This window comes from Moschus berezovskii, chromosome X (genome assembly GCF_049115385.1).
Source record: "Moschus berezovskii isolate FMDL1 chromosome X, NW_MosBer_1.0, whole genome shotgun sequence".
Lineage (NCBI taxonomy): Eukaryota > Metazoa > Chordata > Mammalia > Artiodactyla > Moschidae > Moschus > Moschus berezovskii.
In genome coordinates this window covers 49,566,491-49,581,625 of record NC_142488.1, presented here as the reverse complement: position 1 = coordinate 49,581,625, position 15,135 = coordinate 49,566,491, and the positions used below count along the sequence as shown (strand labels likewise).

The following is a 15,135-nucleotide window of genomic DNA, read 5'->3' as shown; positions in this document are numbered from 1 at the left end:
CATTAGTAGAGAGATGAGTTAGGCAATTAATAAAAATATCTTATTTTTCTAGTTTTGAGGATTTTTGTGGCACTTTTCAGATTTTTAAATTGGAATTTGTAAATTTTAAAATTTCTTTGATAAATCTAAATTTCTTTCACTCTAAATTTGTACTATTTTTCTTAAAGACACCTTTAAAACCTCTATCAACCTCAGGCCTTTCAAAATCTGCATTCACCCTGAGCACTGATCATAGTCTATGGTCCTGACAATCTTGCATGCCAGACTGTAAGCTCCTTGAGCATCTGACCAAACCCTGTGACCCAGCAGCACTCAGCATAGGACCAGACACAGAAGCATCAGTACTGTATGTTAACCTGCTGCTGCTACTAAGTCACTTCAGTCGTGTCCGACTCTGTGTGACCCCATAGACGGAAGACCACCAGGCTCCCCCATCCCTGGGATTCTCCAGGCAAGAACACTGGAGTGGGTTGCCATTTCCTTCTCCAATGCGTGAAAGTGAAAAGTGAAAGTGAAGTTGCTCAGTCGTGTCCGACCCTTAGTAACCCCATGGACTGCAGCCTACCAGGCTCCTCCCTCCATGGGATTTTCCAGGCAAGAGTACTGGAGTGGCTTGCCATTGCCTTCTCCGGTATGCTAACCTAGTCTAGTCCAAAGTTTGCATCCTTTGCTGTGAGAGGGGATCACCTATAACACTTTTCTAAAAACAATTTTATTGAGATATTATTTATATACTATAAACTTCACCCATTTAAAAAATACAATTAAATGGAGAAGGAAATGGCAACCCACTCCAGTGTTCTTGCCTGGAGAATCCCAGGGATAGGAGAGCCTGGTGGGCTTCCGTCTATGGGGTCACACAGAGTCGGACACGACTGAAGTGACTTAGCAGCAGCAGCAGCAGCAGTATATTTTCAGAGTTGTGCAACTATATTTGTTTGCTAGGGTTGCCATAAGAAAATACTCCAGACTGGTGGTTTTAACAACAAAACTTTATTTTCTCAAAGTTCTAGAAGCTAGAGTTTCAAGATCAAGGTGTTGCTAGGTTTGGTTTCTTATGAGGCCATTTTCCTTGGCTTGCAGATGTGTGTTCACATGGTCATCTCTCTGTGCATGCATCTGGTGTCTCTTTCCGAGTCTCTTTTTATTTTTGGCCTTGCTACACTTCTTGTGGGATCTTAGTTCCCCGACCAGGGATCAAAACCCCCTGTGTTCCCTACAGTGGAAGCTTGGAATCCTAACGGCTGGGCCATAATCTTCTCTTCTTCTAAGGTCACCAATCATATTGGACTAGGGTTCACTGTATGGCCTCATTTTACCTTAATCATTTCTTTAGAGACTCTGCCTCCAGATACAGTCACATTCTTAGGGGTAGGGCTTAAACATATGAATGGCTGGGGGGGGGCGGAGGGGGGGAGGACAGGACTCAGGCCCTAACAGTAGCTGTCACCACATCTAATTTCAAAACATTTTCATTTCCACTAAAAGAAACCCTATACTCCTTAGGAGTCAGGCCCCATTTTCCCCCTTCCCCTATTCCTAGGCAACAATTAATCTATTTTCTGTCTCTATAGATTCGCTTATTCTGTACATATCAGATAAATGATACCATACAATATATGGGCTTTTTTTGACTAGTTGGGAGTGATGTCACCTCTTTCATTCCTGATTTCAGTAATTTGAATCTTCTCTTTTTTTTTACTTAGTCAATCTAGCTAAAACTTTGTAAATTTTGTTGATCTTTCTTAAAAACACTACTTTTGGTTTTACTAATTTTCTCTATTGTTTTTCTACTTTATGTTGCATTTATTTCCTCTCCAATTTTATTATTTCCTTCCTTCCTTCTGCTTGCTTTGGGATTACTCTATTCTTTTTCTAGTTTCTGAAGGTGGCAGATCAGGCTATTCATTTAAGATTTTTCTTCTTTTTAATAGGGACGTTTATATCTATAAGATTCCATTTAAGCATTGCTTTAGCTCCACCTCATAAATTTTGGTGTGCCGTGCCTTAGTTTTCAAGTTATTTCAAGATGTCTTCTGTTTTCCCTTGTGATTTTTTTCTTTGACTCATTTGTTATTTAGAAGTGTGTTAAAATACACGTATTTGAATTCCACAAACGTCTTTCTGTTATTGAATTCTAATTTCACCCCACTGTGTTTGAAGAACAATCTTTGTATGGTTTTAATCCTTTTAAACTTATTGAGGGCTGCTTTAGGACATAACATATGGTCTGTCCTGGAACATGTTCCACTTGCACTTCAGAAAAAATGTGTATTTTGCTGCTGTTCTGGATACATTATTAAATGCAGATTTGTAGCATTGCTACCTGAGGTTGCTGTCCAAGGGCCTGAAATCTGCATCCTTAATAAGTTCCCCACATCTTCTCTGCGCAGTACCCTTGTGTCCCGAATTCATGGACCTAGGCGTCCTCCACTCCTGGCTTCCTTAGATTTAATTGAGATCCAACCAGTCCATTCTAAAGGAGATCAATCCTGGGTGTTCATTGGAAGGACTGATGCTAAAGCTGAAACTGCAATACTTTGGCCACCTCATGCGACGAGTTGACTCACTGGAAAAGAGTCTGATGCTAGGAGGGATTGGGGGTAGGAGGAGAAGGGGACGACAGAGAATGAGATGGCTGGATGGCATCACCGACTCTGTGGACATGAGTTTGAGTGAACTCCGGGAGTTGGTGATGGACAGGGAGGCCTGGCGTGCTGTGATTCATGGGGTCGCGGAGAGTCGGACAAGACTGAGCGACTGAATTGAACTGAACTGAACTGAACAGTGTTGGTGTCATCGATTCCTCGACAGACTTTTCTATTGCTCTTGTCTTGCTACCAGGTCAGCGGAAAGGCCAATCTGCATTCTCAGGCTCGGCTTCCGACTCCTTCTGTCTGGGCGGTACTGCGCAGGTATTGGCCCGCCTGGGCGTCATGTGGTCCGCGGCCGGATGATGGCGGGCGCTGCTGAAGATTCGCGAGCGCTCTTCGGGGCTGCAGTCCGCGCGGCGCTGCAGGCCTGGCCCGCCTTGCAGGTGAGCGGAGCCGCGGCTGGCATAAAGGTTAGGGACCGTGAGAGAACAGGAGTTGGTTTAGCGAGCCGCCTGAGGCTTGGTTGGGCGGCATAAACAGCGGAATTCTGCGCCACTGCAGGCGGGCTCCCTGACTGACGTGATGGGCTTGGGTCTGTATTCGCAGATCGCTGTGGAGAACGGCTTCGGAGGTGTGCACAGCCAAGAGAAGGCTGAGTGGCTCGGGGGAGCAGTGGAGGAGTATTTCTTCCGCAATGGTGAGTGAATGTAAGGTTCTGGGACTTGTCTCTTTGGGGGCGTGAGGAGGAGGAGGCCGCCGATTCTAGTGAGTCTGCACTTCTTGAGCAATTGTCGGTTGGTACCTGAGGGCGAGGTGAAATGAACGCAGACTTTGAAGTCAGAATCCTGAGTTCGAATGTCACGTGGGCCGTGCCGTTGACTCAAGGTATGTTGCTGGACAAGTATTATTGCCCCGCCTCGATACTCAGGTTCCTAATTTGTAAAATGGATGTAAAAGTATCCACCAGCACGATCCTAGAGAAACATGTTAGTCGCATCATGTAATTTAAATTTTTTCAGCCTCCACATTAATAAAGTATAAAGAAGCAGATGAAATGAACTGCTCACCTCAATAGATCGAAAATATTTCAACATGTAGTCAGTATAAAACGCTATTAATGAGATGTTTTACATCCTTTTTTAGTATTTTCAAAATCTGGTGGGTATTTTGCAGTTTTAGCACGTTTCATTGTTTTTTTGCCTAGCCACATTTTAAGTGCTCAGTAACCACATTTGACTATTTGGACAGCAGAGATCTACAGCTCTGACGCGTTTTGAGGGTCGTATAAGAACAAAACAGGGAGTCTTTTACGAAATAAGGATTTTTACAGAATTCTTCATTTAGTTTTTTAGTCTTGGAGCTGACATTAGGCGGAGTCCTTTCTCTCAAGGAAATTTACCATCTAGTGAGAGATCCAGACAAGTAAATAGGCATTTGCAGACAGGGTGATAGGTGTTCTAATAATGAGGAGCTCAGGATGCTTGGGTAATGTGAGCTGGGGGAGAAGGCGTCTTTCGGAGATCTTTATGGAATGATGGTGATTGGCTGAATCTTAAGGGATAAGAAGGAGTTAACAAGGAGGGGAGGCAGAGAGAGCAACACTCAGAAATAAGTCCTGTGGTGTGAGGAGATTATGTGTTATATTTGGAAAGTGGCAGGGAGCTCAGTATTAGAGTAGGGATGTGTGTGTGTGCTTGTGGGTATGTGGAAGGGAGGAGTGGTGGAGAATGAAGATGGGAGATGGAGAAGCCCCTGGAAAAAGAGTGAGACATGGAAGGCCTTATGTGCCTTTGATTTTTGTCCTTTAGGCCAGCGTTTGCCAGAATGCATGCTTTGGAAGACTAGTTCTCTTAGATGTTTGGTGAAGAAAAAACTTCTCCAGTCAAATTATATAAGGAAAGCTCTTTTCTTCAGCTCTTCCTGAAGAGTCACAGTAATCATTAACATATTAAAAGCTTGGATAAGGACAAGAACCACCGAAAAGAAACCTGTTTACCTTTGTTTCCCTTTAGTTTTCTTTGAATAACTTCCCTTTAAATCCAGAAGGCCAGTTATTTTTCAAAAGCAGAATATGAAACACTGCAGTTAGGGGATTAAAAATTCACGAGCAGGATCTAATAGAATGGGGTTTTCTGGCTAGAAAGTTCAGAAAGTAGTCAGTATGGAGCATGGACTTCAGAGGGAAAGACTAAGGAGAGGGCTATATCTGTCTAGAAAACGATGAGGCCTGAACTAGGGCATTAGTCATGGGAAAGAAGGGATGACTCTAAGGAAATTGTTTGACTCTAGAGGGGGAGGGAAAATGGGGCAGGTTTCTAGTTTGAGTCACTGGGTGGCTTAGGTGCCTTTCATGGACTAGAAGAATACTGGAGAATGAAAATTAGGTTTGGAGGGTAAGATGATGAATCTGGCTTTGGATATGGAGGGTCTGAAGCACCTGTGGAACAGGTGGAGCATAGCCTGGGTTGGAGACTGATTTGGGGGGTATTAGAATGGTAGGGAAAGTGAAGGGGGTGAATGAGCTCTCCCAGAGGGAAGAGAGAGCAAGGAGCTTTGTGGAAGACTTCCTTGAGTTATTTTCTAATTCAGAAAAAGTAGAGCATGGGCCTATAAGGTAACTGAAGCTGAGAGAGGAAGTCTCAGCTAAAGTCATACAATAGGACATTGAGGTCAAGGCTGTGATGATTTCATCATGGCAAGTACTGAATATTTGTTTCTTCTTCCCTATCCCATTGGTCTGTGGCCTCCTGTGTCGGTCTTTACATTTCAAAAACTTCAGCTCTTGAGTAATGGAAATGAACATGGATTTCCATTGTTCCAAACAAACAGTGCCTATACTAGGCATTGTTTGGGTGACTTCTCATAACAGACCTTCAGGGAGGTTACCATTAACCTCACTTTGCAGAAAACAGTCTTAGAGATGAATAACTCACATGCTCAAGGTTAGGTGGAGAGGAGGTTGGTTAAAATAGGCCAGCTGAAAAGAGGGTGAGTGTGGATGGAATGATGCAGGAATAGAGGACTTGGTAGAATGCAGGAGATTGGAAATTAGGTATTTAATGTTTGTGTTTTTTTCTTTTTAAAAATCATGTTAAAACCTTGAATGTAGAACACTTTAGCAAATAAAAGGCTCATTAAATCTTTACCCATCAATCAGATGTAGATCCACCAAGTAGGTACTTAAGAGTAGTGGGCAAGGGTGATGAAGTTGGCTGGTCTTTGACCAGAGGACTTTATCCTTTTATACTCAGCTGACTTGGAGCTAGATGAGGTGGAGGACTTCCTCGGGGAGCTAATGATGAACGAGTTTGATACAGTTGTGGAGGATGGGAGTCTGCCCCAGGTGAGCATGTCATGGATACAACTACCATCTTCCTGCCTGCAGCCTTTCTTCTCCCTAGCTGTCTGTTTTAGATGAACACTTTTGGCTATAACCATTCTTTTCTTGAGTCCTGTGCAAGAACTTGCTATGACTCCCTGTTGCCTAAAGGAAAGTCTAGTCTTCCCAGGCCTTTCAAATCCTGCCTGTATTATTTCTCTCCATGTATCATTCTCAGTCAGGTCTGTTTGTCACCTCCATCTCAGGGGCACACCAGGCAGGTATATTTCCAAATGTTCTGGTTAACATCATTACTCCTGCTAGGATTGCCTTCCCTTTTTATGTCTTCTGTCTTTCAAACCCAGTTCTAGTGCCTTCTGTACTAGGAGGGCCTCCTTCAACACTTCAGGCCCTTAATGAGCCCTTCATATGTGGTTGCTTCATCAGTGAACTCCTTAGGGGAGAAAAGATCTCCATTCTCTTCTGGAAAATTCCAGACCCCTCCCCACTCTTGTTACAAACATGAGCTGGTTATATTGTAGGTTCTCTAGAAAATCGAAGCTGGTTGAATGTTTTCTTGGTAGGTGAGCCAGCAGCTGCAGACCATGTTCCACCACTTGCAGAGGGGTGATAGGGCTGCTCTGAAGGAGATGGCCTCTCTCATCACCCAAAGAAAGTGCAAGGTCAGAGCCACTGCACTGACGACAGCTGGAGAGACTGATGAGGACGATGATGCAAACAGCGTGGAGGAGATGGAGGTGAAAGGGGTGTAACTTTTGGGTGTGGAGATGTAGATATTTTCAGTCTTCTGGGAGATCAGCTAATTTCACAGGGAAATGATGGGGGTGGTGGTTGTTGTATTATCCATAAAGGGCAGGAAATTTTCCCAAGGTCACACGGCCAGTCCTGGCAAAGCTAGGAGAGCCTGGGTCTCCATTGGCCATGGCTGGGGGTTTATTTAGCTCTCTCTTGTATTTCTCCTCTAGGTTGCAGCTACGAATGATGGGGCAGCTACAGATGGGGTCTGCCCCCAGCCTGAACCCTGTGGTCCAGACTCCCAGACTATTAAGGAAGAGGATATAGTGGAGGATGGCTGGACCATTGTCCGGAGAAAGAAATGAATGGGGCTGGAAATGGTCTGGGTCCTTGTATGCTAGTTGTTTGGGATTTGTAGGGTTTTTGTTGGAGGGTTGCAGACCTGTGGACTGGTTATCCCATATCCACCCTCTCCCCATTCCCTTGTCCAGCTTCTTCCAGGGGAAGAAGAGTCCAAGGGTCCTCGGACTTGGGGTGGTCTGAGTGATGAGGCCTGTTTTCCCAGCAAAGTGCCTCTTGGGTGCAACCAGTGTGAAGAGGGAGGGATGAGTGGGTATGGGAATGACTGGAGGAGAAGCTAAACACTGGTTGATAGTAGGCAGGTGAATGTGTGAAGGGAGAGAGCCAGCAGGAGAACTAATATTCCTGCTGGGTAAGGAGTGGTGAGATGAGCTTGCAAATAGAAGAGAGATTAGTTGAAGATATGAAAGAAAGTAGCTGTGGTACCTGCCCCTCCCCCCCCCCCAAACAGAGCAGCCCTGTGTTCCTGAACCTCCCAGGGATGTTTCCTTCCTGCAGCCCAGGGTCCAGCCCTAGGTTCCTTCAGGATGTCTAACACCTTATCTAGGCAGTGAGCTCAGGGGACCTGGGCTTTATTTTCTGTCTCCTCCAGCCTCTTTCCAAACACCTCATCCCATCGAAGTCACCTCAATAAATAATATCTTATTGTTTAATTTGTGGCTTGACCTGTGAGTAGTCTTGGAAGCATCCTTCTGGGAGCTGAGCTTCACAGCTCAACGAGGGAGCAGTTTCTGGGCTTACCCCAACAACCTGGTACTTTGGACAAACAAACAGATGGACAAATGGAGCACAGTCGCACTCTGAAAGTTTCTGTAAGCTTGAAATAAACTGTATTTTTCTTTAAAAAACAAAACAGAGTATTCTTTGTCCTCCCCCGTGTTCCCCTGTCCTGCCCAGTGGCCCTGCCATGGGTCTAGACGATAAAATACTGGGTAGCCCTGGGGGCCAGGTAGAAGCTGTAAGCCATGGGAGAGGCAGGAGGGGTCTGGTCACCACCCCACATAGCATCATACATATGAAGACACTGGTTGAAGGGGCAGGGGTGGGCCAGGGCCATGGGGTCTGTGGCAGAGCTGGCACTTGAATCCAGATCTCCTGCCTCTGGTGCTTTGGAGGGAATTGGGTGGAGGCAGGATCTGTAGGGTATTAAGGGGTTGGGGGGAAATGGCCTAATTCAGGCAGGTCTAGCAACAGCCCCCACCCTCCCTGGGGGGACAGGGTTTAAAAAAAATTAACCACACTGTACGAATATTTTTTTAAAAGCCCAGGTTTTGTGAAAAGATGAATTAAAAAAACCCAAGACCCAGCATTCAGGATTGAAAGTGCCCATGATGGGAGTTCAAGTATTGACTGAGATGGGAGGGTGGGGGCTGGGGCCCTTAATTGGACATGGGCAGCTAGAGTGTGGGGCAGGGGGTCCCAGTTACCCACAAACCCTCTAGGTCTTATCTCGGGTCTGGGGGGCTTCGGAGGGTTCAGCAGTGGCTCCTGAAGCTGCCACTGGCACCTCCTCCATCTCCCTGTCCTCAGACAGTGTGGGCCCTGGGCAGAACGTGTCTCCACGGCCTGCCCGGCCAAGCACAGCCATCCAGCGCCGCTGTAGCTCCTCTGTCTCAGGACTGAAGTACCAGCTCAGGTGGCTCTGGGTGATCTTGAAGACATGCCGTCTGTCAGGCCGCTCCCCAGCCTCAGGAGGCCCCACCTCAAAGCCAATGAGGGGCAGGCTGCGCTGCGCTTTCACATCCTGGGGAACAGGGACAGAGCTAGGGTCACCTTGGGGTTGGGCTTCTCACTGGTTTTGCATCTTCTAAACCCCTCTTTTTCGTTCGCTGCTCAAGAACCTTACGTGGTTTAACTGAGCAACAGGAAAATATCTGAACTGGGGCTAGAACTGCAGGCTGGTTCAAATACCTCTTTCCTTCTACATCCCAAGCCAGCTAGGCTAGTCTTAAGCATATAATGTTTTCAGGCCTTTGGGCTGTTGCCCTCTTCTCTATCTTGCCCACTCCAAATTGGATTAAGCAGTATCTTGTCTCCACTTCAGCTTCATTCCCCCATAACTCACCCCATTTATTCTTACGTACGTTGATCCATAATCACTCCTTGTCTCGAGCCTGTCTCATAAGGGTGGGGGCTTCTGATTTCCCCTTAGGTTCACACTATCCTCCAAGGCCAAGGAGAGGTGAAGGACTGAGAGGAAAGGAGAGTAGCCTGGCTTTGCCAGGTGGCTGAAAGGACCAGGAGTAGGATGCTTACCTGAGGAGCTCCGTAGATGTACAGCACCAAGGGTTCGTTCTCAGGGACCACAAACCATGCCTTGTGCCAGCCTTTTCCACCCTTCTCCATGTAGTGTAGGAAGCTGCAGATGACACTGTTCTCCGCAGCCACTGAGGCCTGTTTCTGTGACCAGAGACATGAGGGGCATCAATATTGATAGGAGGCCTACCTTGGCCCCAGCACTCCTTAGCATAGGGATTGCTATTCACATGTCTCAGGAGGATCCTGAAGCTCAGGTGGCAGGAGTGATTTGCCCACTGTCAACCCAGTGAGGGAGAAGGCAATGGCAACCCACTCCAGTACTTGCCTGGAAAATCCCATGGATGGAGGAGCCTGGTAGGCTGCAGTCCACGGGGTCGCTAAGAGTCCGACATGACTGAGTGACTTCACTTTCACTTTTCCTTTCATGCATTGGAGAAGGAAATGGCAACCCACTCCAGTGTTCTTGCCTGGAGAATCCCAGGGATGGGGGAGCCTGGTGGGCTTCCGTCTATGGGGTCGCACAGAGTTGGACACGACTGAAGTGACTTAGCAGCAGCAGCAACCCAGTGAGAGTTGAAATTCAAAGCCAGGCTTATCTGCTGGATTCAGGCCATGGCTACTGCCTCTAAGGCTTGGTGGGAGGGGTGTGTGACTCTCAGTGGGGGCCCCTAAATGTCAGTCAGGCATTCTCCATCAGCCCATTTATTCCTCATGTCATTTAGCATTTACACTTCATCTTTTTTTCAGTCTTCCATCACATGCATTCCCTACACTCAGTGAGAAGCAACTTAGCATTGTGGTTAAGGGGTTGGGTGGGTGGGTGGGTGGGTGGGTAAGGCAGTCAGGCTCAGAATCCCAGCCCTAGATGGAAATACTGATATATTGACTTGGAAGGAGAACATATAGGGCTGTTCTGAGGATTAAATTAGTTACTATATGTAAAGTGCTTAGAAGAGTGCCTGGCATGGAGTTAGCTTTCTTTAAGTGTTAAATAAATACCACAATTTAGTTACAAAGTGTAAGTTTATGTATGTGCATGTATCTAGAAAGATAGGAAGCATAAGCATTAATGGTGGTAATCTCTGGGTTGAAGGAATCTGTAGTAGTAGTTTAGTCACTCAGTGCTGTCCAACTTTTGCGACCCCATGGACTGTAGCCCACCATGCTCCTCTGTCCATGGGAATTCCCAGGTGAACTGGAATAGTTTGCCGTTTCCTTCTCCAGGGGATCTTCCCAACTCAGAGATTGAACCCGTATCTCCTGCATTGGCAGGTGGATTCTTTACCACTGAGTTACCAGGGAAGCCCTGGGTTAAAGGAATATGGTCTTTTTTATTATTTTTGGTTATGACGTCTAACTTTCTTCAATGCACATATCCACTGTAATAAGAAAAGGTATTTTGTTAGTTAAAATCCCAGCTCTGCCACTCACTGTGTAACTTGGGCAAATATACCTCCCTGGGCCTCAGTTTCCTCCTTTGTAAAACAAGAATAGGAAAAGCATTGATAGATAAGTTACTGTGAAGATTAAACGTCTAAAGCACTTAAATAAAAATTACTCTGATTCACTTTTGTACTCATTTTACTCATTTGAAGCCTGGGTCACTTGTTTAGCGCATGCACATGGTATTACAATTTCAGAGATGCCCAGGCCTTAGTCACCACTGCGTGAGTGGCTGGGGCCCCTGTGGTCAGTTGAGGGTTAGTTGAGAGGCCTGGCTCTTACCTCCAGGATGGACCTCCGGCGCTGGGGTGTATGCTGGCTGCAGGCTGGGCTGCTCCCGGGTACACCATGCAAGGCCACGTAGCAATCAGTGCACACACGGTTGGAACGGTTGTTGTCATAGACAAGGCGAGCCCGGAACTCAGAGCACTTTCCACAAACCACCTGGGGTGGCAAGTGGGTAAGAACAGCCTGATTCCAGTGGGTCTTCCCCTTCAGTGTACCAACTCCCACAGTGGACTTCACAGCCTCCCCCCACTTAGAGGGTGCCCTCTTAGAAGTGGGCCTTTGGGTTGCCAGCCTGTCTGCTCCATAGCTCTGCCCCTGCCTCTCAACACTTACATGTCCGCAGGCCTTGCAGTGGTGCCTGCGTTTGGTGATGGAATTGAAGGGCTCCTGGCAGCGCATGCACATGGTGACTTCCTTTTCTCGGATGGGCGTAGGTGCCCGTTTTCCAAGATCCACATTCTGGAGAGAGGGCCAGGTCTCCAGTCAGAGAGTCAAACTCAGACTCCCCAGCCCAGTCAATCCAGCCCTTTCCCAGGCTTGGATCATCATTGGTAGGCAACAGACAGATTCAGAAGACCTGCCTTTGAATCCTGGCTCTGCTCTACTTCACCATGCTATTGAAGACCTGTCACTTGTACTAACACTTTCCGGGCATTGGTTTCCCCAATAATTTCGCTATGACCCTACCAACAGAAGCCTGTGCTTCTGCAGTCATCTACTGCCTCTCTGGGAAGAAGAGAGGAATATCTCAAGGTAAGGTGGGCGCCTGGAGGGGATCCTGGTGCAGAAGGAGGGGATGTGGATTCTTACCGGAGAGTTGGGGGGTGTGTCTTCATCTTCCCTGTTTGTGGAATTTAACAGCTTGAAGGTCTCCAGCGTCTGTTCATGCTTCAGGAGGGTAGAGTTGATGGCCTGGGAGAGGTGTAAGAAATAAGAGGTCAAAACCCAACTATCTATTTCCACCCTTACCTCACTTTCCTATAAACTAGCTTGGAGTCAGAAAAGTTGGATTCTAGACCCAGTTCTATACCTTGCTAGATATATGACCTTGGGTAAGTCCCTTCCCAAAATCCAGGTCTCAGTTCTTGTATTTGTGAAATGGGTGAAGGGGATCAGTGGCTGAAAAACCACAGAAGGCCTTCCTGGCAAATGTCTGGGATTAAATGTTTTACAGGGCTTAACTCACTGAGGTTACACCTTCAGAGGAGCCAGCTTTCTAAAGAACTGGGTAGTTTCTGCTTAACCTCTGGACCTCAGTTTGCTTATCTGTAAAGTGGGGATGGTAAAATTTATTGGAAGGCAGATGTCCAGGCCCATTATGGTCAGATGTGAATATTAGGGGAGAGCCCACCACCCCCAGAAGACCTGTTAATACTCTTCCAGCCCCCTACCACAAAGCCTTCTTAGATGTTACCTGGACCCAGTCTTTCTTCTCTTCCTCAGTCCTTGGGTAGGGAAGGTGGTGGGGGCAGGGGGAAAGAAAGATGTTGGGTTAGGCAGGCCAACCAAAAGCAATTGGAGTGGTAAAGAGCAGATGTTTTGGAGTTGGAAAGATCTGAGTTTGACCTTGCTCCTTCACTTACCACTTATGTGACCTTAGGCAAATCATATAACCTGAGTTTACTTATTGAACAGTTATTAATACTTTCCAGACCCTATGCTAGGAGCCTGGGCCTCAGAGCAGACCCTACCCATCAAGGAAGGAGCTCATGGGGGCAGACATGGACAGTACAGGGGAATCAGTGCTGTGACAGAGGGAAAATGGGGCTGAGGAGCCCAGGAAACCTGTCCCATCCTGGAGTTTGGGTGGGGGCTGCTAAAGATGGTTTCCTCAAGGAGGTGCTAGCCCTCAAGTAGAGGGGGTTAGGGTGAAGTGTGTGAATTAGCATATAGAATGTACAGGAAACCATGAATAGTTCCCTGTTTTTGCTAGAATGTCAAGTTTGAGAAAGGAGGGCAGTTTATTTTTCTTCACTTGTAAGAATGGATGATAATTATCATCCTGGGTTGTTCTGAGCAGTAACTGGAAAGTGAAAGTTGCTCAGTCATGTCCGACTCTTTGTGACCCCATGGACCAGAATACTGGAGAATTTCCCTTCTCCAGGGCATCTTCCCGACCCAGGAATCGAACTGGGGTCTCCTGCATTGCAGGCAGATTCTTTACCAACTGAGCTATCAAAGCAGTAACTGAGGTGATGTGTAAAGTGCCCAGCACAATCCTTGGTGGGTGCTCAATCAGTGTGTTGCCCCTTCCCTTTGCCTTCCTTCCCCAACTCTCCTGTCTGCCCTGGTGCAGGCCCATCAACAGCTCACTAGGAGTAGGAGCCAGCCTCTTGGCTGACTCCCGCCTGGCTTCCTCTAATCTCCTTCCACAGTTACACTCCAGTAAAAGCCACTCAATCATGTCCGACTCTTTGTGACCCCATGGACTATACAGTCCATGGAATTCTCCAGGCCAGAATACTAGAATGGGTAGCCTTTCCCTTCTCCAGGGGATCTTCCCAACCCAGGGATCGAACCCAGGTCTCCCGCATTGCAGGCAGATTCTTTACCTGCTGAGCCACAAAGGAAGCCCATCTACACTCCAGACATCAAAAGTATTTTTCTAATATGAAAATACGACTGTATCCTTAGGATCATTTCATGAAAAATCAAGGATGTGAGTCAATATTTAGCTACAAGAATATCCACTGCAATGCTATTTATTGTCATGAAAATTAGAAGCAATCTATGTGTCCAACAACAGGGGCTTAGGTTTTAAAAAAAGAAATGATGGTATGTATCACTACTTCCACACAACATTAAGTGATAAAGCTGTTTATAATATGTTAACTCAAAACAACATATATAAAATAAACATAGCATTCCCTTTTTGTTTAAAAACACATGTGCCATGAGTGTTTACATTTGTCAGAACTCATCGGTGGTACACTTAAGACCTGTGCATTTCACTCTGAAAATTTTGCCTCAAGAAAAAGGAGGAGACCTTAAACAAATATTGAATGCTAGTTAACGATATGCATGCCAAAGTCTTTAGGGGTGAGGTGTATGATATCTGCAACTTACTTGGTTAAATGCATTAAAAAATCAGATGGATTGGTGATAGATTTGTGATAAAGTAAATATAGCACAATATTAATACTTGAATCTACATGGTGAGCTTGGGTGTTCACTGTATTTAAACTTTCCTGTATTTTGGAAAATACTCATAATAAAATATGGAAAGGAAACATTGTGTGTTTCTGTATGTGTATACATATGCAAATAAAGGGGAAGCCAGAAAGAGCTTCTGCCAACACATCAGCACTGACTGTCTCTGGGTGGTACAGTTCTAGGGGATTTTACTTTATTCTGATTGTACTCTTTTTTTACAAATTATTTTTTATTTATCTATATTGTCTAACTTCTTTGCACTAAACAATATTGCTTTTGATGTTTAAGAGCCACAATAGTGTTTTTGGCAGTGCATACTTAAGTATATGGGGGGAAGAGTCATGTCTGTAATTTACTTTAAAATGGTTCAGCAAAATATTTATATGGCAAAAATATATACTGATTCCTAAGTCAGTGGTTCTAAACTCTGGTGCCAGGTTGAATCATACGAGCAACATCACCTTCTTTGTTTCTGCTGGCAGAGGAAAGTGAAAGTGAAAGTCGCTCAGTGGTGTCTAACTCTTTGCGACCCCATGGACTGTAGTCCATAATTCTCCAGGCCCTGGTGCACATAATATTAAAATCACTTGGGGAGCTTTTGAAACTCCCCATCTTCAGGCTATACCCCAGACAAATTAAACCAAAGTCTCCAGGAGTGGGTCCCAGACATCAGTATTTTTTAAAGCTCCTCAGTTGATTCCTATGTCACCAAAATTGAGAATCAGCTAAGTGGTGGGCTTATGAGTGTTTGTATTTCTACTTTTCTGGTTATTTGAAATTTTTCATTAAAAACAACTTTTTAAAGGGCAAAAAAGCAACTGCAAAGCAAACTCTCCATGCCTTTCCCTCTGCTACTAGGAGAAAACCCTACACTGCTTGGTGCACCCTTCTGGGCCCAGCATCCCTCTGCAGCCCCCTCCTTCCCATCCTAGCTGATGACCTGTCCCAGTCACGTGGCTTGTC

General features: G+C 45.9%; 2 protein-coding genes across 3 annotated transcripts in view; one reads left to right on the top strand and one right to left on the bottom strand.

Moving 5' to 3' along the window:
- Positions 1-2,918: 2,918 nt before the first annotated feature.
- TSR2 (TSR2 ribosome maturation factor) lies at positions 2,919-7,852 on the top strand. 2 transcript variants are annotated; one of them, XM_055438477.2, is made up of 5 exons: positions 2,919-3,037; positions 3,201-3,291; positions 5,846-5,937; positions 6,498-6,671; positions 6,900-7,852. In XM_055438477.2, the coding sequence occupies exons 1-5, from the start codon at positions 2,954-2,956 to the stop codon at positions 7,032-7,034; spliced, it is 576 nt and encodes a 191-aa protein (XP_055294452.1). In that variant the 5' UTR covers positions 2,919-2,953; the 3' UTR covers positions 7,035-7,852. The 2 variants fall into 2 exon arrangements, with proteins under 2 accessions (XP_055294452.1, XP_055294451.1); XM_055438476.2 differs by having other exon boundaries at positions 2,954-3,064.
- Positions 7,853-7,863: 11 nt separating this feature from the next.
- FGD1 (FYVE, RhoGEF and PH domain containing 1) overlaps positions 7,864-15,135 on the bottom strand; it is a 37,426-nt gene continuing 30,154 nt past the window's right edge. The window contains exons 13-18 of the mRNA XM_055438474.2: positions 12,434-12,464; positions 11,830-11,931; positions 11,353-11,478; positions 11,014-11,175; positions 9,286-9,429; positions 7,864-8,773 (exon numbers count right to left, since the gene is read on the bottom strand). Coding sequence (XP_055294449.2) covers positions 8,468-8,773; positions 9,286-9,429; positions 11,014-11,175; positions 11,353-11,478; positions 11,830-11,931; positions 12,434-12,464 — 871 coding nt within the window. The 3' untranslated portion in view covers positions 7,864-8,467. The remainder of the gene's footprint in view (positions 8,774-9,285; positions 9,430-11,013; positions 11,176-11,352; positions 11,479-11,829; positions 11,932-12,433; positions 12,465-15,135) is intronic.

What these genes read in the sequence shown, in the direction of transcription:
- TSR2 (XM_055438476.2), top strand. Translation starts at nt 2,954, where the DNA reads ATGATGGCGGGCGCTGCTGAAGATTCGCGAGCGCTCTTCGGGGCTGCA. An exon ending in GGAGTATTTCTTCCGCAATG is followed by an intron (nt 3,292 to 5,845) that starts GTGAGTGAATGT and finishes TTTTATACTCAG; the next exon opens with CTGACTTGGAGCTAGATGAG. An exon ending in ACAGCGTGGAGGAGATGGAG is followed by an intron (nt 6,672 to 6,899) that starts GTGAAAGGGGTG and finishes TTTCTCCTCTAG; the next exon opens with GTTGCAGCTACGAATGATGG.